Source organism: Pongo abelii, chromosome 16 (assembly GCF_028885655.2).
Source record: "Pongo abelii isolate AG06213 chromosome 16, NHGRI_mPonAbe1-v2.0_pri, whole genome shotgun sequence".
NCBI classification, from domain to species: domain Eukaryota; kingdom Metazoa; phylum Chordata; class Mammalia; order Primates; family Hominidae; genus Pongo; species Pongo abelii.
Genome location: NC_072001.2, coordinates 81,221,670 through 81,243,209, shown reverse-complemented (window position 1 = coordinate 81,243,209; position 21,540 = coordinate 81,221,670). Strand labels below are relative to the sequence as shown.

Here is a 21,540-nt window from a genome sequence, read left to right as displayed (position 1 = left end):
TGCCCCAACTTCAGGGAGCCACTCGTCCAGCCTGACCTTCTGGGACAGGCCCAACACCTGCATCCTTTGGTCTTGGTCCCTGCTGGGACCTCTGGTTACCCTGGCTTACCTACTTTGACTCCAAAGGTAATGCTGACATCCCCCGTGAGACACAGTGACAGACTGAGACTAACGTAGGATTACCTGGCTCAGAGTCACCGTGACCAGGCAGAGCTCAGGTCCTAACCCTGTTCAACCTGTGCCTCCTGGGTTCAAGTGATTCTCCTGTCTCAGCCTCCCAAGTAGCTGGGACTACAGGCACATGCCACCATGCCCGGCTAATTTTTTGTAGTTTTAGTAGAGATGGGGTTTCACTGTGTTAGCCAGGATGGTCTTGATCACCTGACCTCATGATCCACCCATCTCAGCCTTTCAAAGTGTTGAGATTACAGGCCTGAGCCACTGCACTTGGCCTCCCTAACACCCTTCTAGCTCGGTGCCCTGCAGGGTCTACCTTGGAGCACCTGGAACCCAAGAAGCTGCCCCTCACCTTTGTGATCCCAGGGACCCACTCCCTGATCATGATGAAGGCAGATCCAAACCTGCTGAGGGGCCTGAAGGAGCAGGGGTCAGCCTCTGCCTCCCACAGCCTCTCTGATGGGGAGGAGGTTATCCCAGCAGCCTGAGCTGGGAGCAGAATTGGGAGGATGGGGGGTTTTCTCTGTGGGTAGCTCTGAGCTCCAGGGTGGAGCCCTCTTAACCTGGCCCTTCCCCTGTGACTCTCCTTGGCCCCAGGCAGAGAAAGCATCTTGCCAGAGGTCACCTGTCAGGTAGGGACAGAGTGGGACCTGGGTTCTTTCTCACCCAGCTGAAGATCCCCCTCCCCCCTGCCCCTTCCACCGGGTGATAGAGAACCTGGCAGGCTGTGCCCCATAGAAGAGTTCACTTTCCTTCTGGTGAGGGATGGGAACCAGCTTGGAGAGGGAGGGATGAGGGGTGTGGGGGCTCTCCCAGCCCAGCCTCACATTTGAAGGATAGCATCTGGGTGGCAGCATGGTTTAGGGTAGACAGGGTGGCCCCTAGGGTTATAGCCTGGCCTCGGGCAGCCATGCCACCTTCTCTTCTGCACGTCCTGACCTGGCACCCTACCTAAAGGTCCTCAGGTCTCCTGCCCCCTGGGCATTGCCCCCACTCCCTACCCAGATACAGCTCTCCTTGTCCTGGACTAATCATCAGAGATTCTTGTCCAGTCCACAGCTTTGCTGGACATCGCAGGCTGGGCCAGGCCTCCTGCCCAGCACTAACATCTCTTTGTGAGTCTCAACCAGACTGAGCTACAGCTTCAGGGTCAGGGTAGGCTCTGACTTAATTGATGTGACCCAGGACAAGGGGATTTATTGATGGTGTCACATATGCTTAAGCTCTTGGCCTCTATGGTTTCTTTGGGACATGATACCCCTCTGTCCCATGCTTAGGTGCCTACATGTGGCCACAAGTGCCTTTCCTACCACCATCCCTACTTGAGGCTGGTGTCCAGGCACCTGTGGCTCCAGGCAGAAGGCTGAGTGCAGAGCCAGGCCTGGGCGGATGTTCTGCAGGGGCTGCAGGAGCTGACAGTCCTGACCACCCAGCCCGTGGCCATCCATTCCCCTTCACCATGGCTGGCCCTTCATCCACCATCCTTCCACGGGCCAGGCCTGAACTCAAACTGACTTTTACCTGCCCCTGGTCCCCCTTGTGCCTGTCAGGTTCTTGGCTGAGCGTGATGGTCTTGCCCATTTCCTTGATTATCCTCAAGAGGTTTATAGAGCCAATTGGGGACATTACATCTCCTGTCTGCAAAGTCCTCACCAGAGACATGACTGCCTTGGGCCAGGCCTGGGATAGTCATGGGTCACACACCTGTTGGGACCTGGCTTCAGTGGCTTCAATCTGGGCAATGGCCTGATGGGCGGCTGCCCCTTCTTCTCTGCTTGGGCGAGGCAGGAGAGGAAGGTCAGGCAGGAGATCTGCTTCCTGCCCTCCTGATGCTGGTTGGAAGCAGGGCACCCACCTGTGCCTGTCTCACCTTGCTGCAGGTGCATCGGAGGCCGAACCCCTCTCCTGATCTCCTGCAGGTGCGGATTCCAGGTTTCCAATGGGTGTCGGGGTGGGCTCCAGTGCTCTCCTGGCCCTAGGGAACCCTGGGCTCCGTGAAGCCTTGGCCTAGCCGGATTGTTTCCCACACTGTCTCCTCCCCACCCGGTCACCTCCCCAAACATGGGGCTGCATGCTCTGTGCCCTGGGTGGGACACTGGAAGGAGTTTCACCTTCGAGGTTTGGATAACAGTAAATCCTCTGCCATGGGGATGTGCTGCCTGAGACAGATGGGGTTGAACCAGACATGATACGTTGGCCTTGGGCAAGTCATCTGTGCCTTGCTTCACTTTCCCCAGCAGCCAGAAGAGATAATAGCACCTATTTCATCCATACTCAAGTGTCCACTTGTTAGCAGGAACTGAGTCCCGGAGGAGGTGCAGGTGGAACCATTGAGGCAGCACTGCAGCTGGACCTGGGTCTGAGTCCCAGCTCCTGGCTGTGATATGCATCACTCTCTCCGTTTATTTATCTGAAGGACAGGGCTGTGCTGTTCTGGGGTCACTGTGACAATGCAACTGGCCTGTGTGAGTTGGTGGTGGCATCCTGAGATGGTTTGAGGTGGGCTGGAGGTGTGTCTTGAATGCCCCTTCGCCCCCATGGGGATGACCCACTTAGGGAAGACTTGTGTCTGTATGGAGGAACCCACATTCCCTGCCCCTCAGCTATCCTCTTTCCTTTCCCAGCCCCCTCTGCTGTCCTGCAGGCTCTGGCGGTGGCCATCCAGCTTGGTGGCCATCTGGCTGGTCCACTCTTCCAGGTGGACCCTCTGTCCTTACGTGCTGTAGGTCCCATTGTGCCACCTCCAGACAGGCCCTGCTAGCCCCAGGGCCTCCATTCCCTGTTACCCAGACCCCACCACCAGGTATGTGCCACCTCCCTAAAGCCCACTGTGTCCACCAGCTGTGTTTGAACTCTGTCTCTGTGCAAGGCCTAATGCAAAGCCCGAAACAGCCTGGCTTGTAGAGGGCCAGGAGACCAAAGCTTGAAGAAGAGTGATGGTCTCCCAGAGCCCACTTATCCTCAGTCCCAGGGCTGTGTCCATGCTGTTCCTGGCTCCAGTGAGCCAATTCTCTCCTATGATGCCTGTAAGGGCTCCAGTGGTGATGGAGGTAGCTGGAGAGAACAAGGCTGTCTTAACCCTCCCTCCCTGAGAAGGCCCAACGGGGAACATTTTAGGCATCAGGGCATTCTGGGGGCATCTTCCAGGGACCCCTCCTATACCCTGCCCTGCCCTGGCTCTCTAGTGAGAAACTGCAGTTGCTTCGACAGTGGGGATGACCCAGGTCAAATGCATATATTAGGCTGGTCTTCAGGGTGCTGTTGTAGGGGCACTTCAGGGATAGGAAGGAGAGGCCTGTGTGTTCCAGAAGTACAGAGGAACCTGGTGCCGGCCACAGTCAACCCCGATGTGATGATCTTTCTACACGCCCTCTTTGGTGTCTTGTTGCTGGCTGCTGTCTTTGGCCAGGTAAGCTCATGGTCTGGGCTCCTGGGGTCCGCTCACTGGGCCTCCCCACTGCCTGCAGGTAGGGGAGCCTTTGGGCCAGGACTATCCTTGGTCCCCTTCCAGGTGGTGGGTTCAAAGACCATTCCTGGGTTCCACCACCACCAAGCCTCAATGGTGTCTTGATGGGCCCAGGAAGTGCTGGGGCTTTCTAGGTTAAGACCCTTGCCTATCCCGGTGTTCCTCCCCTGCAGTAGGGGGGCTACAGGGGTCAGCCTCAGTCTCTGCCTTGGGAGCCTGCCTTACCTTGCCTGAACTCAAGCCATCTGCCTGCGTTGGACTCCCAAAGTGCTGTGATTATAGGTGTGAGGCACTGCACCCAGCCCAGCCTTGACTTTGAAATCTATGTTGTACATCCGGACAGCAGTGAACTCTGGGGGAACACCAAGGATGAGGAGAATGAGAGAAGAGATACCTCCAATTAAAGGAGTTAAGAAGAGATGCTTGAACTTATGTTTTAAAAAGTCACTGCAGGTTGCGGACAGTGGCTAGTGCCTGTACACACAGCACTTTGGGAGGCTGAAGTGGGTGAATGGCTTGAGCCTAGAAGTTTGAGACCACCCTGGGCAACATGGAAAAACCCCATCTGTACAAAAAATACAATAATTGGCCAGGTATGGTGGTGCCTGTGGTCCCAGCTACTCGGGAGGCTGAGGTGGGAGGTCGAGGCTGCAGTCAGCTGAGATCCAGCACTCCACTGCAGTCTGGGTGACAGAGTGACACCCTGTCTTTAAAAAAAAAAAAGTCACTGTTTTGGGGTTTTCTGGGTGAAACCTCTGTTTCCATAAAAAAAAAAGCGTCGAGACAGTATGTATTACTGATTCAAAATTATAACCAGATGCTTAGAGTAAATCATTGTATCTGTTGTTTCAAAAACCAACCTCAGGATTATTAAAAGTTAGTTTTATTGAGTTTTTCTTTAAGGTTGGCTGATTCACTCAGGTCTGTCACTTCCAAGCCCATGTTTTACTACTTTGTAACCCTATTTGGAAGGAAAACTGCAGCTCACATTATGATCCATCCTGAGATGAAAAGTTTCACACATATTCACCACACATACCCCCCACCACAGCATGATGACACAGCGACGCAACCTTAGGTAAATGGTACCACTGCCAGCAAATGCATTTTTTTCTGTAGTTTAAATTTTTTTTCTGTATTTCTTCTAACAGCAGCAAATGCATTTAACATTTATTGAGATTCTCAGCAGCTGCCATTTGGTTTGTATAGCAAATTGTTTACAAAGTAACTTTTTTCCATTTTTGATATTTTAATGAAACTTACGTTCTTCAGTTTTAAAGCTCTGTCTCTCTCCCAAAGAAAGGTTAATAACTAACTACCAAGTAATGATTATTTAGGAAAAGAACAAAAGCAAAAACAGCTTGTAAACACTTCTGGAACATGGGTAAGTGTACAAAGTCAAGACCTTCTGGGCCCAATAGAGGTGCTAGGCTTGCCTGGGGACACCACCAGCACTTTCCCATCCACAACATCCTCAACAGCTGGGAGCCATGCACAAACCCCGGGGGGCTTCCTGTTCCACAAACTCCCCTCTCTTTTTCCTCTCCACCCTTGCTGTTGGGCCTCCCTTCCAAATCTGCCTAACAAAGGCAGCAGGATCTTTAATACTGTTCAGCTTTGTCAACAGAGACAGGATACTCTAGAAAGTTGAGAGATTCCCTGGTCCAGTCTGGGGGAGGAAAAAATATGCAGTGTAGCATAGATGGTTTTACTTGTCCACTCAGACACATGCTCATCCTTATTAGATGGATGTATCAGATGCTTCAAAAGTCCTGATGTGTAGTAGCACAAAAGTTGCTTGGAAAAAGGAAGTTGCAAAATGGTAAAAATTTCTGCAGCAGTTCAGGCTCCTGATGACAAAGCTGGTTCTGATAAGTAGTTCTTTTGACATGCACAGCAGCTTTCGCTGTAAGTCCTGTGTTCCAAGGGTTTCATTTAGACCATAGGAAGTTGAAAGCAAAGTTTAAATGTTCTCTGCTGACAAAATGTGGTATATCCATCAATGGACTTCTAGTCAGTAATGAAAGGAACAAACTACCAAAACCTGTTATATGTCATGGACCAACCTCAAAAACATTAGCTAAGTAAAAAAGCCAGACATGAGACCACATATTGTATAATTCCATTGATTTGAAATGTCCAAAAGAGGCAAGTTGATAGAGACAGAAATGGTCTGATTTACCTCAAGAGGTAGGGATTCAAGCTCTCTAGGGTACATGTGATACGTACATGAGAAAAAATAAGGAAAAGAAAAGAAATTTCTATGTAAATAAATGAAAATAATACTTCTCCCTGATTATAAAGAAAATTGCATTCTTTTTGTAATAATTTGGAAGACAAAATATGAAGAAAAGTCTTTAATTTTGCCACTGAAAACATTCTGGTTTGTTGCTTTTTATATTTTTTTATGCATATGAACATTTTAAAAAGTAGAATCATAATATATAGTCTTTTGTCACTATGTTTTCGGCATATTTCTATGGCAGTAAATATATCCTTGGCATGATCTTTTTAAAAGCTCGATGTATATTAAGTTAATCATTGCCACTCCAGAAGTAAATTTTCTTATATATGTATTTTAATGGACGCAAAAAAGCATTTTGGGGCTGAATTCACAGAAGGAGAATTTCTGGAGGAAAATAACATAAAATAGTTTTAAGATTTTTAATAGAAATGTTCAAATTATCCTGCAGAAAAATTGGTTCAGTTTATACTCCCAACAGTGGCAGAGCTCCAGTGTCCCCCTTCCATTTGTCCTCTTTGCTGATATTTAAGGAGAAAATCTCATTGTTTTCATTACATTTCTTTGGTTTCTAGTGCTTTTGAAACTTTATTTTTTTGAGATGGAGTCTTGATCTATCACCCAGGCTGGTGTGCAACAGTGCAATCTCAGATAACTGCAACCTCCACCTCCTGGGTTCAAGTGATTCTCCTGCCTCAGCTTCCCGAGTAGCTGGGATTACAGGTGCCCACCACCATGCCTGGCCAATTTTTGTAATTTTTAGTAGAGATGGGATTTCACCGTGTTGGTCAGGCCATTCTCAAGCTCCTGACCTCAGGTGATCCAGCCACCTTGGCCTCTTAAAGTGCTGGGATTACAGGTGTGAGCCACAGCCCCGGCCTTGAATCTTTTTTATATGTTTATTGGCCATTTTTATTCTTGTGGGAAGTGCCTGTTTCACCATTGCTTATTTTCTGGCCAAGCCCCAAAGTCACATTTCACTTAATTTTTATCCTGCTGATTGAAAGCATTTTAACATAAACAGGAGCTGGACAGACTGTAATTATCTAGATCTTGCTCTGTCACCCAGGCTGGAGTGCAGTGGCATGATCATAGCTACCACAGCCTTGTACTCCTGAGCTAAAGCAATTTTCATACATCAGCCTCCCAAGTAGCTAGGACTATAGGTGTGTGCCACCATGCCCAGCTAATTTTAAAAATTTTTTGTAGAGATGAGAATTCACTATGCTGCCCAGGCTGGTCTTGAACTCCTGACTTCAAGTGATCCTCCCACCTTGGCTTGCCAAAGTGTCAGGATTACAGGCGTGAACTACTGCTCCCGGCTGGGAGCTCATTTTGTTTGCTTGTGGTGATCTTGGTATCTTTTTATATTTGAGGCTTTGGTGCTAGTGCTGAAGTATTACACTCACCATCTGAGGTTTGCAGGACTTTTGTTTTAATATTGAATAGATGGAACTGTTTACTTCTGCATCTTTGCAGGTATACAAAATGTGCCTAGCAGGACTCTGCTTTATATCCATTGAAAGCAAGAAGTAATACAGTAAAACTTTGCCTGGCTAGAGGCTTTGGAAGAATGGAGTATTCTGATTTAATGCTATTAACTTGGAAGTGTGAAGGTGGAAAGAATTCAAAACTTATATTTCCTGTTGAATGCAATTTGAAAATACAGCCAGTGATTCCACTTTTCTTCTCTAGTAAGTTTGGACATTCTGATCTACTTGGTGTCTTATTATAGAACTGCTAGTGTGCCTGAGACTTACATTGTGAGGACACTTTTTAAAAAACTTGAGAGGTAAGAGGGTGTAAATGGTATTGTATGAGATCAGGCTGGATGAGAACTGACACTTGTAAATATACCTTTTAGGCTGAATCTCTGATTGCCATTTGTTTTCTTATTTAACTCATGAAAATAAAACACGTTGGATGGAGGGTGGGAGCAGGAAGGAGATTTATGTCTTTTAATTGCATGTCATTGTTTCATATCAAGACAGAACATATGGTATCCCTGGCTTTGGACCTACAGAAGGAAACACATTTTTCTACCTGCTGTATGCCAGAGGTTCTTGAACACCTGGAGGGATGACTGCAGCACAGATTGCTAAGCCCTACTCCAGAGTTTCTGATTCACCATGTCCAGGGTGGGGCCTGAGAATTTGCACTTACAAAAAGTTCTCAGATTCTGGTGGTGCTGCTAGTCCAGAGACTACATTTTTGAGAACCACTCTTGTCTACTAACTGTAAATTGTAGAACTCTAGAACAAAACTTAGTTTGGTGTAGGAAAAGAAGCTCACAGGTTATGGAGCAAATCATGAAACATTCAACCCTTGATCCCAGCCTAGTGTGGAATTCGGGTAACAAGCAATACACAGTGACATAACACAATTCTTGGTTTTCACGATTGCAAGTCATAGCCAAGTATCAAGTGAGAAATTCAGTTTCATTTGCAAGGCCTAGGGAGGCCAGGTGATTCTAGAAAAATAGGCCTTGTATATGCTTTAAACCAATAAAGACCTTTGAGTGCTTATTAAATGGAAAGCTTTGTGTTTTTATTTATTTTTGACTATTTTTTTTTGAGATAGAGTCTCAGTCTGTCACCCAGGCTGGAGTGCAGTGACGTGACTTGGCTCACTGCAACTTCCGCCTCGTGGGTTCAAGTGATTCTCCTGCCTCAGCCTCCCGAGTAGCTGGGATTGCAGGTACCCACCACCACATCTGGCCAGTTTTTGTATTTCGAGTAGAGATGGGGTTTCACTATGTTGGCCAGGCTGGTCTTGAACTCCTAACCTAAAGTGATCCACCCACCTAGGCCTCCCAAAGTGCTGGGATTACAGGTGTGAGCCACCACACCCAGCCCAAAAGCTTTGTGTTTTTAAAGATATTAGACATGTTTCTTGTTTTTTAAAAAATCTTAATAATGTAGGAGAATAAGAGAAATGTTTTTTCCAAAACAGAGAAATCATTGTGATTATTTTACCTTATTGGAATGTTGAATAACATAGTCCACTTCATTCATTAATCGTCAAACATGCTATGGATTTTCCATTTTTATAGGATTTGTGTCTTAACTGGGGTAATACTGGTACTTCTTATACTCCATCTGAAGATGAAAAATATAGGCCAAAGTCACAGACCATGCATAGAAGCTGGATAATGAAGACAGCTCTGGAGGAACATGTAGACACACACACACTGACACACATATATATAAAGTGTAAACACATATATTTTTAAAGTTTATTTTTAACATTTTAAAGCAAAAACCGGCCCTCCCCTCTCCCAGAGTAGGCAGGCCCCGCCCCTCTCCCCAAGAGGGCGGGGACAGCAGTTGCATGTGCAGCTTTCCTTGTGATGTCACAGGTTCCTCTGGACACACTGCTGTCTGGCCACGCCTCCTTTCCCTTGCATCTTTCTCATTGACCAATGGGATTGGAGCATTAAGGCCACACCCCTATTCTGCATTCTAGTGTGGTCCTGGTTACGCCTCCTCTGGCTCAGTCACACAGCAGCCTGGCAGGTGCCTGGAGGTGTTCGCTGATGTGGCCCCAACCCTACGGCCCTCCCCACCCCATGATGTTAGAAGAAACTCGACAGAACAAATTGGCAGCAGCCAAGAAAAAGGTAAAAAGCCAAGAAAAAGGTCATGGCCCCCCAACCTAGCCAGAGATCCCCTCCGATGACAAGACCACTCCCAGAGTCCATACCACTCCTGAGGCACACCGGGCTGGGCCCCTCTACCCCGGCACCTCTGGGCTCCCCCCACCAAAGTCTTGTCAGTAAGCCCCGCCCCTTCAGCCAGCAGCCCAGCCTCTGCCCTCGCCAATCACCCTGCAGTGACTTTGGGCAGGTGACTGCTGGGGCTCCCTGCTCCATATTCAGCCCTCACGTCCTGCCGCCCCAAGCCCAACCTCCCTGGGTTCTTTGGGCTCACCTCTCCAAGGACCTGGGTCCCCCAGCCCCAACCCCCCAGCATCACCAGTCATCCCTGGGTGACTTTGCACTGGTGACTCCTGGGGTTCCCTGAGCAGACTCTGCTCTCCCCTCCTGTTGACCCAAGCCCGACCTCCCTGGGCTCTCTGGAATGGATGAATCTCCAAGGACCTGGGTGCCAGCCCTACACCTCCCTCCCCCATCATGGAGCAGCAACTCAGCCATTGCACTGATGTGGTTCCCCCCACCCCCAGGAGGAGTGGAATGTAGTGATGTCACAGTCCCCCTAGGAACTGTCATTACTGCTGCAAGACCGGACTTTGATCTAACAACCCAGTCCCCTAAGCATTCTCACCCCACTTCTGGTACCTCTGGTCACAGCACAAATTTGCAGCTAGAAGGGAAATGGGGACTATGGGACCTAGGAGCAAGAGGTTTCAGGCTGCCTTACTCCCTTCACATAGACATCGACAGTGTGAAAAGCCTACACTTCCCCTGTGAGCTCAAAACGTTGACAGTATCTCTGGGTGGTAATGGGAGAATGGGTTTGGTTTGGTTTTCTCCCAGGCTTCTACTCTCCAGAGAGACTTGAACATTTTTTTCTGAGTTCTCCACCTCATATTCTAATTCTCCATGGTTCTGGGACCAGACTGCCCTTCAGTCAGTGGTCTCTGAAGTGAGATTTGCTCACCTTCTATGGAATAGATCTTGGGAAACTGAACTTGACAGCTTGACTCTTCCTCATATCATCTCAACTTGGAGCACATTGAGTGCCACAGGATGAATGTGGGAGATCTTTCTGAAGCATCAGTTTCCCTTGATTCTCCTGAGAGAGAAAAAACATTAGTGTACTTAGGGATGACCCTCACTTAGGTTTCTAAGAGTATACCAGACTTCTCTCTGAAATGAGACTTGGGTTGTCCGCTTTCTGATAAATTCCCAGATTTAACAAAAAAGCTGCCTTCTGCCATGAGCACACATTGATATAAAAGTGTGAGAGATATTGGTGCACTTCCTCACACTAACAGACATGTGAGGATGTATGACTCTAAACCACACAGCGTGTAGTTCCTGCCTATGTAATGTTGACTTTTCTACGTCTGCCTCTGGATTTGGTCCCTGGCAGCTGCTGATTCATGGCAAAACCCCAGAGCTTGGAGTCAGAAGACTGAGTTTAAGTTCCATTATTGCCCCCCCACTTTTTTTTAGCCATAATATCCATCCCTGTCAATCACTAAGTGATTGTGAAAACACCTTGTACAGTTGTTGGTGGCATTAAATCAGATGGTGTATAAGAGTATTTTGCAAAAACTGCAAGGAGGGTGTGGCTGTAGGGGCTGGTAGTTCTCATGTGTATTACTACTCTTCTTTCCCACAGCTAAAAGAATATCAGCAGAGGAGCAGCCCTGGTGTTGCAAGAGGAGCGAAGATAAAAAAGAAAAAAACTGGCAGTAGCCCTGAGACAACCACTTCTGGTGGTTGCCATTCACCTGGGGATGTGAGTCTTGGCTGGCCAGGCTCCTGGGGACAGGGGGCACAAGGGGCAGTAGAGGGTAATTGTTGAGATTGCTGGGTACTGGTTAAGAATTCTCGGTTTGAATCCTGCTTCTCCATCTGCTAGGGATCTGATTTATGGCAAGTTGCTTGAGCTCTTTGAGCCTCTCTTTTCACATCTGTAAAATAGGGGTAGTATTCTTTGACTTCCATTTGTGAAGTTTAAATGAGATTCCTTATTATTGTTGTTTTCATGTTAACCCCTAGTACATGGCCTGCTGTAAACACCCAGGATACCCAGGAAATGGTCATTGCTGTTTGATTTTCCTGATCCCCATTCTCAAGGGGAAGCTGGGCTAATGAGTACAGCCACTTGCCATCAGGCTGTCCCATTAGGAGTCACTGAAGGGGGCCCAGGGTGTGGTGAGGAGAGCCCCAGGCCCTAGGAGTAAGAGAAGCTCTAACTTGCCACCAGCTTGCTGGGTGACCACAGAAAAATCACTTCTTCCACTGGGCCTCAGTTTCCTACTCTGTAAGATGATACTGGATAAGATCAGTGTCTTTCAAACTTGTTTTTTAGCTGGAGTCCCCTTAGTTCAGGTGAACTCTTACTCAGGAGTCTGGTTTTTTTTAATGGAGGTGGAGGTCTGGAGCTCCACCAGATTCATCACACATGTCCTGGGCCTGAGGAGAGGGGTCCAGTGAGCATATTAAGAGCTGTGTTGGTCAGCTGACTCCACTCTGTGACTACATCACTCAGGAGACTTTTCCATCTATTTGTTCCTGCCCCTGGCAAGGCAGCAGGTGGCCATTTGGAAGAATGGCACAGGCCATGGTTTTAATCTCCTCTGCTCTTCTTCAGCGTTTCCTTTTCCTGAACCCACATCTTCCTCCTACCCTGACTTTCTTACTTCTCTCTAAGCCACTTCTGTCTTTTGCCCCCTGCCCTTGTTTTTCCCTTGTCACCTCCTGTCGATTCAGGACATTCTGAAGGTGCTGGTGTCCAACCTTAACCACTCCAATGGGGTAGAACTCTCCCATTGGACAAGTGGAAGGTGAGGCAGTGCCAAGACCCCCCTCTGGCTTGCTGTCTCCAGCTGTGCATGGCCCTGAGGCTTCTCTGTCTTGGGGGATACTTGGCCTCTGCCTTGTTTTATGTTGCTGCCATTAACCTTCAGCATGTTTCTGTCTGCTTCTTCACCTGCTTGATTGATGGGGTTTTTCCTTCTCCACATCTTTTATCATCTTGGAAATGGTGACACCTAAAAGTTTAAAAGTAATTTGGGAATAACGTACAGAGCAGGTATGTGGGATTTGGGCCATTTTTTTTTTTTTTTTTTTTTTTGAGAGAGCGTCTCATTCTGTCACCCAGACTGGAGTGGAGTGGTGTGATCTTGGCTCACTACAACCTCTGCCTCCCGGGTTCAAGTGATTCTCTTGCCTTAGCCTCCTGAGTAGCTGGGATTACAGGCACCTGCCACCACACCTGGCTAATCTTTGTATTTTTAGTAGAGATGCGGCCTCACGATGTCGGCCAGGCTGGTCTTGAACTCCTGACCTCAAGTGATCCACTCGCCTCAGCCTCCCGAACTGCTGGGATTACATGTGTGAGCCACTGTGCCTGACTTCTTGCTGTTTTTATACTTTCTCTATATACATAACTATTTCCCATGTAAGTTCTTTTTTTTAAATTTCTCATTTTTATTACTCTTGCATCATCTGTTACCCTGAAGGATCTGGAAGTAAGAGGCCCTGGGCCGAGGTGCAGTGACTTTGCAGGCCAGCCCTCCAACCTCCTCTCACAGTGGGGGGCTGGGAGACCCTCTGCCAGCTGAGACAGCCCACATACACCCCAGCCCTAATGATTGTTCTCTTTACCTCTCCCCACAATCCTCTTCCAACTCCTCCTCTCTGCATGTGCCTCAGAGCCAGTACCAAGGACTAGCAGTAGCCCTGGAGTCAAGCTCCATGACTATCCATCAACTCAATGAAAACATAGAATCATTGGTAAGAGTCCAGTGGGGTCCCCTGATTCCACGCTGCCAATGCTGGGCTTTAGTTTCCCCTTGGGGCCCTGAAGAAAGGGGCTGGGGGACCCTGTTGCCAATGGCAAATGGGGAGCTGGAGCACACAGGCCTCACCAGGAGGGACCCCAGAGCAAGGAGCATGCAGCATGGCTCTTTTGTCGCTGCCCTCTTTGCCGACTCTCTCTTCTCCAGACACCCCTGCTCCAGTCCTTGCCACACATGCCCTGGGGTTGTCACCTCTCAGGGAAGTGCTAGCCTGACTGGTTGTCAGGGGCCCTGTATTTCTGCCCTGACTCAGTCCCTAATTTGCTTTGAGTCTGGACAAGCCACCTGTCCTCCTTGGGCTCGTGTTTCCGGAGGAGGTAGAGCATCAAAGGTCCCTGTTAGCTCTGAGAGTCTGAGATTTAAAGGCCCCTAGAATGGAAAGCTGAGGGCCAAGGGCTCCTGTCTTCCTTTTCCATCCTATATCTGCTGTGAAGAACTGTAGCTGGCCCGTATGTGCTCAGTAAGTTTGTTGAATGAAGGCACCTTTCTAAATCACAAGCTGGCAGAAGGGTGGGCCTTCCTGAGACTCCCTCTCTAGAGGTTTATGTTCTGTCCTTTCAAGAGAATCCAGATTCAGACTTTGAGTTCTGTGGCTGTGGGCAAAAACCAACAAAGACTCAAATCCTCTGTCCTTGGGAGCTTGAGGAGTGTTGGCCAGTTTGTATTGCCACTGGGTCTGAGAATGTTGCCTTTAAAATCCATTCCTGGTCCCTGCCTACCACTTCCTGGTCTGGGGAATAGAGTTGAGGGGGCCACTCTCAGTCACCTGAATTTGACTCTCCCCACAGAAAGAGCAGAAGAAAGAAGTGGAACATCAGCTGGAAGAAGTAACGTGATTTCTTTGCTCACAACATGACTGCTGGGTTTGGGGGGCACTCAGATGTAGAGGCGCCAATCTCGACTTGCCCACTCCCAGCCTGGGGAAGAAGGCTCACCCCTCAGATTCCACCCCATCCCCACAGGGTCCCTGATAACCTGGTCCCATGGGTGGGCCTGTCCTGGGACATTGGTGGCCCTGTCCTGGGGCATCGGTGGCATTCTGGGGCCATGTCTCTTGCTGTGCCATCTCTGCCTCCCCGTTGTAAGAGCTCTGTCTTCCTCTTCCTATAGGCAAAGAAAGCAAACAATGAAATACACAAAGCACAAACGGAGCAGTTAGAGGTGAGTGGAGGGTGGGGAGCTTTCTCCCGTCCTCTGGAGAATGTGTCTTTCCTTCTCTTTCAGCATTTGCTTGGCTTTTCTCCCAAACATTCAATTCCAGACAATCAACATCCTCACATTGGAAAAGGCAGACTTGAAGACCACCCTATACCGTACTAAACCTGCTGCCCAACACTTTGAAGGTGGGAATCTGGGCACCCCATCATCCTTCAACCTGGCACTTTGACAGGTCTTTAGGGGGAGTCCTTTGGGCCCCATCTCAACCTCTCTCATTACAGAAGAGTCCAAGGATCTGGCTGGCCGCCTGCAATACTCCTTACAGCGTATTCAAGAATTGGAGCGGGCTCTCTGTGCTGTGTCTACACAGCAGCAGGAAGAGGACAGGGTGAGTCCAACCAGCTGCCCCATCCCCTGGCAGCCTGGCTTCCCAGATGGAGGAGTGAGCCTAAAGGTCCCTTCTGCAGGATGGAGTGTCCTGCCCAGAAGGCAGCATGGTCATTTCTCACTACTTTTGTGTAGGGTTGTTAGAGGCAGCCTGGGGCTGAGTCAGCTGCTGTGGGTGAGTTGGGGGGCACTGTTGGGAGTGAGCACTGGATGCAGAGCTCAGAGGCCAAGTGCCTGCCCTGCCCTTTCCTGGCTGTGGCCTTGGCCAAGTCCTAGGTGGGGTATTGGGTAGTTGTTCTGTGAAGGTACAGAAGAGTACCTTTAGTATGTTACTGTTTCTGTAGAGAAACGGGGTGTGTTGTGTGTGTGTGTTTGTGTGTGTGTGTACTATGATAATATACAAAAACATGTCTGCAAGCATTCATAAAAAACTCAGGAGAGAGTAAAGGGTGCCTGGGAGACACCTCCCTTCTATACCTTCTGAGTTTTGGACTATATGAATGTATCATCCTTTCAAAAAGTGAACAAAAGATTAATTACCCCCTTCCTATCTGTGCCCCCATCCCCAGCAAGAAAAATGGGCTTAGGGAATAGGATAGACCTGGGTGTTCAAATCCCAGCTCTGTCTAAGTGATCTTAAGCAAGCACTTAACCTCGAACACTCGATGTTTTTCATCTACACAAGAGAGGTAATCCTAGTAATTGTCTCATATGGTGTTTGTGAGGATGAAATGGGCTTGTAGCATGGAACCTGGTGAAGCACTCCGTGATGGTTCAAGCAGTGGTAGTAATAACAGTAATAACAACAGCAATATTATCTGAACTCTCTGGGCCTCTGTTAGCCAGCTGTAAATTCGATCTCTTTCCCTGTCCCTTCCAACTTTACTGAGTTCTTTTAATAACCACGCCATGGGCTTGGAAATGCCTTGATCTTTACTAACCAAGTTGTATATTGAGCCTAGCCCTAGCCCTTTTAAGGGGCACTGCCTGGGCTCCCCAGATCAAAACTTCTCACTCTTCACCATCCAGTCCTCAAGCTGCAGTGAAGCGGTCCTCCAGCGGCGGTTACAGCAGACCATAAAGGAGCGGGCGCTGCTGAACGCACATGTGACACAGGTGAGGCTTTGCAGAGGGAGGGATGTGGAAGGAAGATGACCCCAGGTGGCCAGGAGCAGGTGAGGACCAGTGACAGCCCTTCCTAACTTCTGTGCCCATTTCTTGCAGGTGACAGAGTCATTAAAACAAGTCCAGCTACAGAAAGACAAATACGCTGAACACATAAAAGGAGAGAGGGCCCGGTGGCAAGAGAGGATGCAGAAAATGTCGGTGGAGGTGAGACCTGACCTCTCAGCCCCCACCTTAGATAGGTCACTGGATCTTTCTGGGCATCTGTAAAATGGGAATAGTACAGCCAGAGGTGGTCTTGGGTCTGGGCTTTGTGGAGATGGGGGCAGAGAGGGAGATGGTAGCCTGTCCAGCCACCAGCCCCTCTCTCCAGGGCCCTTTCCCCTGTGCTTTGGGCAGGCTCGCACATTGAAGGAAGAGAAGAAGAGTGACATACATCGGATACAGGAGCTGGAGAGGAGCTTGTCTGAACTCCAAAACCAGATGGGTAAGATGGGGCTGGTGTGACCTGGGAGCAGGACTGTCATCAGAGGTCTGTAGGAGTGGCCTAGAATGTCCCAGGGAGGTGGGCGGATGGAAGGGCTTTGAGGCAGAGGGAAAGAGGTCTGTGCCAATAGACGGCAAGCTTTGTCATCTCCATGAGCCTCAGGGTCCCCATCAGCAAAGAGGGAGGAGTGCCCATTTTCAGCCACCCACAGTGCTCTCTATGTGAAAGTGGCTTGGAAATTGGCTACCATCGGGTGCGAGGAATCATTAGCAGTTAGACCAAGTTTGGGAAGCCTGAGAAGAGCTGTGCATCAAGAGGAGGGTTTTTTTTGGTGGGGGGGAGGGGGTGGGGAATCCAGAGGCCCTTATTGTCTGCTTGGTTTCTCAGCTGAGCCCCCATCCCTGGCGCCCCCAGCAGTGACCTCTTTGGTGGAACAGCTACAAGATGAGGCCAAACACCTGAGGCAGGAAGTGGAGGGTCTGGAGGGAAAGCTCCAATCCCAGGTGGAAAACAATCAGGCCTTGAGTCTCTTGAGCAAGGAACAAAAGCAGAGACTCCAGGAGCAGGAGGAGATGCTCCGAGAGCAGAAGGAGTGGAGGGTGTGGGAGCAGAAGAGACTGTGTGAACAAAACGAGATGCTTCAGGAGCAGCAGAAGACGCTAGGGGAGCAGGGTGAGAGGCTGCGAAAGCAGGAGCAGAGGCTACGCAAGCAGGAGGAGAGGCTGCGAAAGGAGGAGGAGAGGCTGCGAAAGCAGGAAAAGAGGCTGTGGGACCAGGAGGAGAGACTGTGGAAGAAGGAGGAGAGGCTACAAAAGCAGGAGGAGAGGCTACAAAAGCAGGAGGAGAGGCTGCGAAAGCAGGAGAGGCTCATGCTCTCCCAGAACCACAAGCTCGACAAGCAGCTGGCTGAACCACAGTGCAGCTTCAAGGATCTGGTGGGTTGCCCCACCTGGGGAGCCTGCCCTCATCCCTATCCCTCCAGGCCTTTGTTTCCCCACCTGTAAAATGGGGCAGTGTAGCCCTCACATGAAATGGAACTTCTAAAGGCACCTGTGAGCTACAGCTCATCAGGCCCTGCTCTGATGGCTGTGGGGGAGAAGGGATGATTTTTCTAACCTGCCTCCACCCTCCCCGGTGACATGGGAGGCAGACACCAAGTTCTGGTGTCTCCAGCTGCAGTAGATGGAAACTGATTGCATCTCTCTGTGCAGAACAACGAGAACAAGAGTGCACTGCAATTGCAGCAGCACGTAAAGGAGCTGCAGGAGAAGCTAGACGATGTGAAGAAGATGGTAACCTCCACCCCATCCAAGAAGGGCTGGGAGGTGGGCACCAGCCTCTGGGGAGGGGAGGTGCCAGGCCAAAGGCAGCTCCAGCTGGGGGGCAGGTGACCCCAGGACCCTCCAGGGCAGCCCTATGACTGTTTCTTGCTTCCTGCCCTCTGACTTTTAGAGGTGGGTAGCCCTGGGCTCCTCCCAGATCTGGACATCATCATCCCAGCTAGATGCATGGAGCCGCCCAATCATAGGGGAAGAGACAGTGATAAGAGGCTCCTTATCCAGGCATGGTGGTTCACAGCTGTAATCCCAGCACTTTGGGAGGCTGAGGCAGGAGAATCACTTGAGGTCAGGAGTTTGAGACCAGCCTGGCCAACATGGCGAAACCTCACCTCTACTAAAATTACAACAACAACAAAAAATTAGCCAGGCATGGTGGCGCATGCCTGTAATCCCAGCTACTCAGGAGGCTGAGGCACGAGAATCACTTGAGCCCAGGAGGTGGAGGTTGCAGTGAGCTGAGACTGCACCACTGCACTCCAGCCTGGGCCACAGAGTGACACTGTCTCAAAACAAAACAAAAAAGCCTCCTTAGATTCAAACTGGATTCTGGCCTGGGTTCCACTGGTCACCATTCAACTACTGTTCATCTCTAAGTCTCTGTTTCTTTAACTTCAAAAGGAAGTTAGCATTTTCCTTGCAGAGGTGCTGAGGATTGAATGAGAGAATACATGGAAAGCATTAGGCATGTAGCACACTTAGCAGATGGTGGTTGGCTCCCTCTGCTTTTCCACCAGTCTGTGGCCTACAGTTTAAATTGAGGGAAGAAGATTTAAATTTCTTCATGAGATTTGAGGCTGGGGAAGGAGGTAGGGGGTTCTAGGCAAGGGAGGAAGCCTCTTAGGCCTAGAGAAAGGGACAGGGGTCCTCGGCAGGTGACAGAGCCCCACAGTGCCCTCGCTACCCTATTAATGGGCCCAGAATCTGGAAGCCAGCCACCACATACCTTCATGCCCAGGGTCTTCCTGCAGGTGGAGCTGAAGAGCCAAGAGTCTCAGAGTCTGCATCAGCAGTGAGATTAGTACCTGGGTCACCTGCAGCAGTAGGTGGCCACCTATCAGCAGCTGACCTCTGAGAAGGAGGCGTTGCACAGGCAGTTACTGCTGCAGACCCAGCTCGTGGACCAGCTGCACCAGCAGGAAGCTTGGGGCAACGCAGTGGCTGAGATGGCCCGCCAAAAGCTGCAGGAGACCCAGGGGAGGGAGTTGCTGAGGACGGGACCCCAAGGGGGATGACTTGGCAATTTCTGTGCCTTCTCACTCTGTTTTCCATCCCCTTAGGAGCACCTAGAAGCTGCCAGCCAGCAGAACCAACAGCTGGAGACCCAGTTGAGCCTCATGGCTCTCCCTGGAGAAGGTACAGGAGACCACTCAGAGGAAGAGGAGAGAGCCCCAGGAAGAATGGGGGACTGTTAGCAGCACAGGACTGAGGGGTTGGAAGAGACCTCTAGAACAGCTGGTCGTTATGCCAACCGGGTGTCTGCACTAAGTTCGGCATCAATATGGTGATCTCCTGGGAGCAGGGGCCACCAGGTTGCCTAAGGATGAGTGAACTGGCCCAGATCAGAAAGGGAGAAGGTCAGAACTTCTGCACTGACCAGTAGTGGGACTGTGCCTGGGCAATATAGCAAGATCTTGGTTCTGAAAAGGAAAAATCAAGAACAGCAGCTCATTCCCCTTTGCGGAGGGGCTGGCTCAGGGTTACACAGTAAGTGTGGGGACAGAGGTGGGCTCACATTACCACCCTTGTTGGGTTGCCTGAGGACCCCTCTGGCCACCTCCCCACAGGAGATGGAGCACGACGTCTGGACAGTGAGGAGGAGGAGGCGCCTCAGCCCATGCCAAACATCCTAGAAGACCTGGAGAGCCGGGAGTCCACGGTGAGCCTGAATTTCCCCGCCCCGCTTTGCCACCTTCCTCTGTGGTCCCTCCCAGACCCCCTTATGCTCTTGGTTTCCCAGCCTTCTGATTGCTCTGGACCCTCACCCCTTCTGGGAGCCAGTGGTCAGACACCATTTCACCTGTGATCAACAGGTGCACTCTCTGAGGCCCCAAGGGAAGGGGCTGTGCTCCACCTCCCTGCCCCATTTGTTCTGTGTATGCCCCTACAAGAATACTCACCTCTTGCCTTCAAGTGGCATTTTTCAACTCCGCTGGAGCCAGTTCCCAGGAGAGGCAGGCACGGCTATGTGGGCAGCAGAAGGTGCGAAGGCTGTGCTGCCCACACCTGGCTCATCTGGTGGCCTCGGCCTGGAAGGAGCCAGAGGCAGAGGCCTCAGTCCCAGGGACTGGGGGTGAGTTTGTGTGTGGGGAGAGGTACTGGGCCCTGAAGGAGGCCATGGAGAAGGTGAAGGTAAGTCCTGGCATGGGCCAAGAAAAGTGGGGGCGGGGCAGGACAGGTATGTCCCGAGATGTGACCCCATTATTTTGGCTCCAGAGTGGCTTTATGGACCTCCGGAAGGAGAAGGCAGACAGGAAGGAGCAGGTGGAAAAACTAGAGATTGGATTCATCCAGCTCTCTGGAGCGACAGATGGCATGAGTGAGCGGGAGGCCAGGGCATGGCAGGGGGAGCTGCAGGGCCATCGGAGGGGCCCCAGTGTCTGAGCCGTGTCCTCTCGCAGGAGAGTACATCACCGTATATGAGAGCCAGGGGGCAGTGCCAAACACGCGGCACCAGGAGATGGAGGATGTCATCAGTCTGGCCCAGAACGAGGAGGAAACAAAGGTAGGGTGTGCAACATCTTTGTGGGGGTGGGGGTTGGCATGGGCGCTGGTGCTGGCTCTGGAGTGGCAGCTGAGCACCCCTCCATTCAGGAAAATCTACTGGAGATGCAGGAGCTGATGTGGCCACTTGGGGACGACTACAACGAGGGGCATGACAAATTCCTCACCACTGCCCAGAACCCTCCTGATGAGCCCACTCCAGGGGCCCCAGGCCCCAAGGAACTTGGGGCTGCTGGTGAGCATGATGGTGAGTACAGCCCTCAGGCGGGGTGGGCAGGCAGGAGCAGGGGAGGCTAGCACTGTGCTCAGACCTCCGCCTCCCTCTCTCCAAAGATTTTTATGAGGTGAACCTGGATGACAGTGTGGAGCCTGCACCAGCAGTGACCAGGGAGGGTTCTCCCCATGACAACCCCACTGCAGAGCAGATTGTGCAGCTGCCTCCTGTAAGTCAGGACACCCAGGAGCACCCAGGCTTGGCCAGCAAACCCTGCGTGCCATTCTTTTACCGGGCAGCCGAGAACAGGGAGATAAACATCATCATCATCTAAGAGCTGGTCAAGAAATTTAAAAGAACAACAACACAAAGTTATGGGGTTGGTCTCCTACACAATTCCTTTACTCCATTTGAATGTTAGAGCCACTCACGTTTATTTGTGTTTCTAATTTACAGTTTAAATTTATTTGTAAAAAGTTAAGGGAGAGTGGCTCTTTCCCTGATGTTCACTCTGGCATCCTTTAGCGTTTTTGTTTTTAATTTGATAATTGTAGGTCATTAGCACACATATCGAGTTTGCCCTTAGGTGGTGGGAATTCAAACACACAAAGACCCACTATTTGCACAAAACTATTCTTACTGGTTTGGAACGGACTGCCACGCTTTTTTAATGTTATTGCAGCATGTATATTCATTACAGAATTCAGATAAAATTTGCTTATATTCGGC

At 50.1% G+C, this 21,540-nt stretch overlaps 1 protein-coding gene and 1 pseudogene across 2 annotated transcripts; both read left to right on the top strand.

Annotated features, from left to right (window-relative positions):
• LOC129050048 (uncharacterized) overlaps nt 1–4,214 on the top strand; it is a 12,621-nt pseudogene extending 8,407 nt beyond the window's left edge.
• LOC100436533 (golgin subfamily A member 6B-like) lies at nt 3,495–21,540 on the top strand. Of its 2 annotated transcripts, XM_054531663.2 has the most exons (20): nt 3,495–3,586; nt 7,365–7,579; nt 9,351–9,504; nt 11,192–11,311; nt 13,234–13,314; nt 14,168–14,206; nt 14,490–14,540; nt 14,641–14,722; nt 14,819–14,925; nt 15,954–16,040; nt 16,149–16,256; nt 16,449–16,536; nt 16,924–17,471; nt 17,748–17,828; nt 19,154–19,229; nt 19,661–19,752; nt 20,310–20,412; nt 20,495–20,598; nt 20,688–20,844; nt 20,931–21,540. In XM_054531663.2, the coding sequence occupies exons 2-20, from the start codon at nt 7,536–7,538 to the stop codon at nt 21,143–21,145; spliced, it is 2,337 nt and encodes a 778-aa protein (XP_054387638.2). In that variant the 5' UTR covers nt 3,495–3,586; nt 7,365–7,535; the 3' UTR covers nt 21,146–21,540. The 2 variants fall into 2 exon arrangements, with proteins under 2 accessions (XP_054387638.2, XP_054387639.2); XM_054531664.2 differs by lacking the exons at nt 3,495–3,586; nt 7,365–7,579 and having other exon boundaries at nt 9,290–9,504; nt 17,748–17,861.

Bases quoted from the DNA above. Each gene is read 5' to 3' on its own strand.
- LOC100436533 (XM_054531663.2), top strand. From the start codon at position 7,536: ATGCAATTTGAAAATACAGCCAGTGATTCCACTTTTCTTCTCTA. The intron at 7,580-9,350 runs GTAAGTTTGGAC...TCTGCATTCTAG, and splicing joins GATTCCACTTTTCTTCTCTA to TGTGGTCCTGGTTACGCCTC. The intron at 17,829-19,153 runs GTAACCTCCACC...CCATCCCCTTAG, and splicing joins TAGACGATGTGAAGAAGATG to GAGCACCTAGAAGCTGCCAG.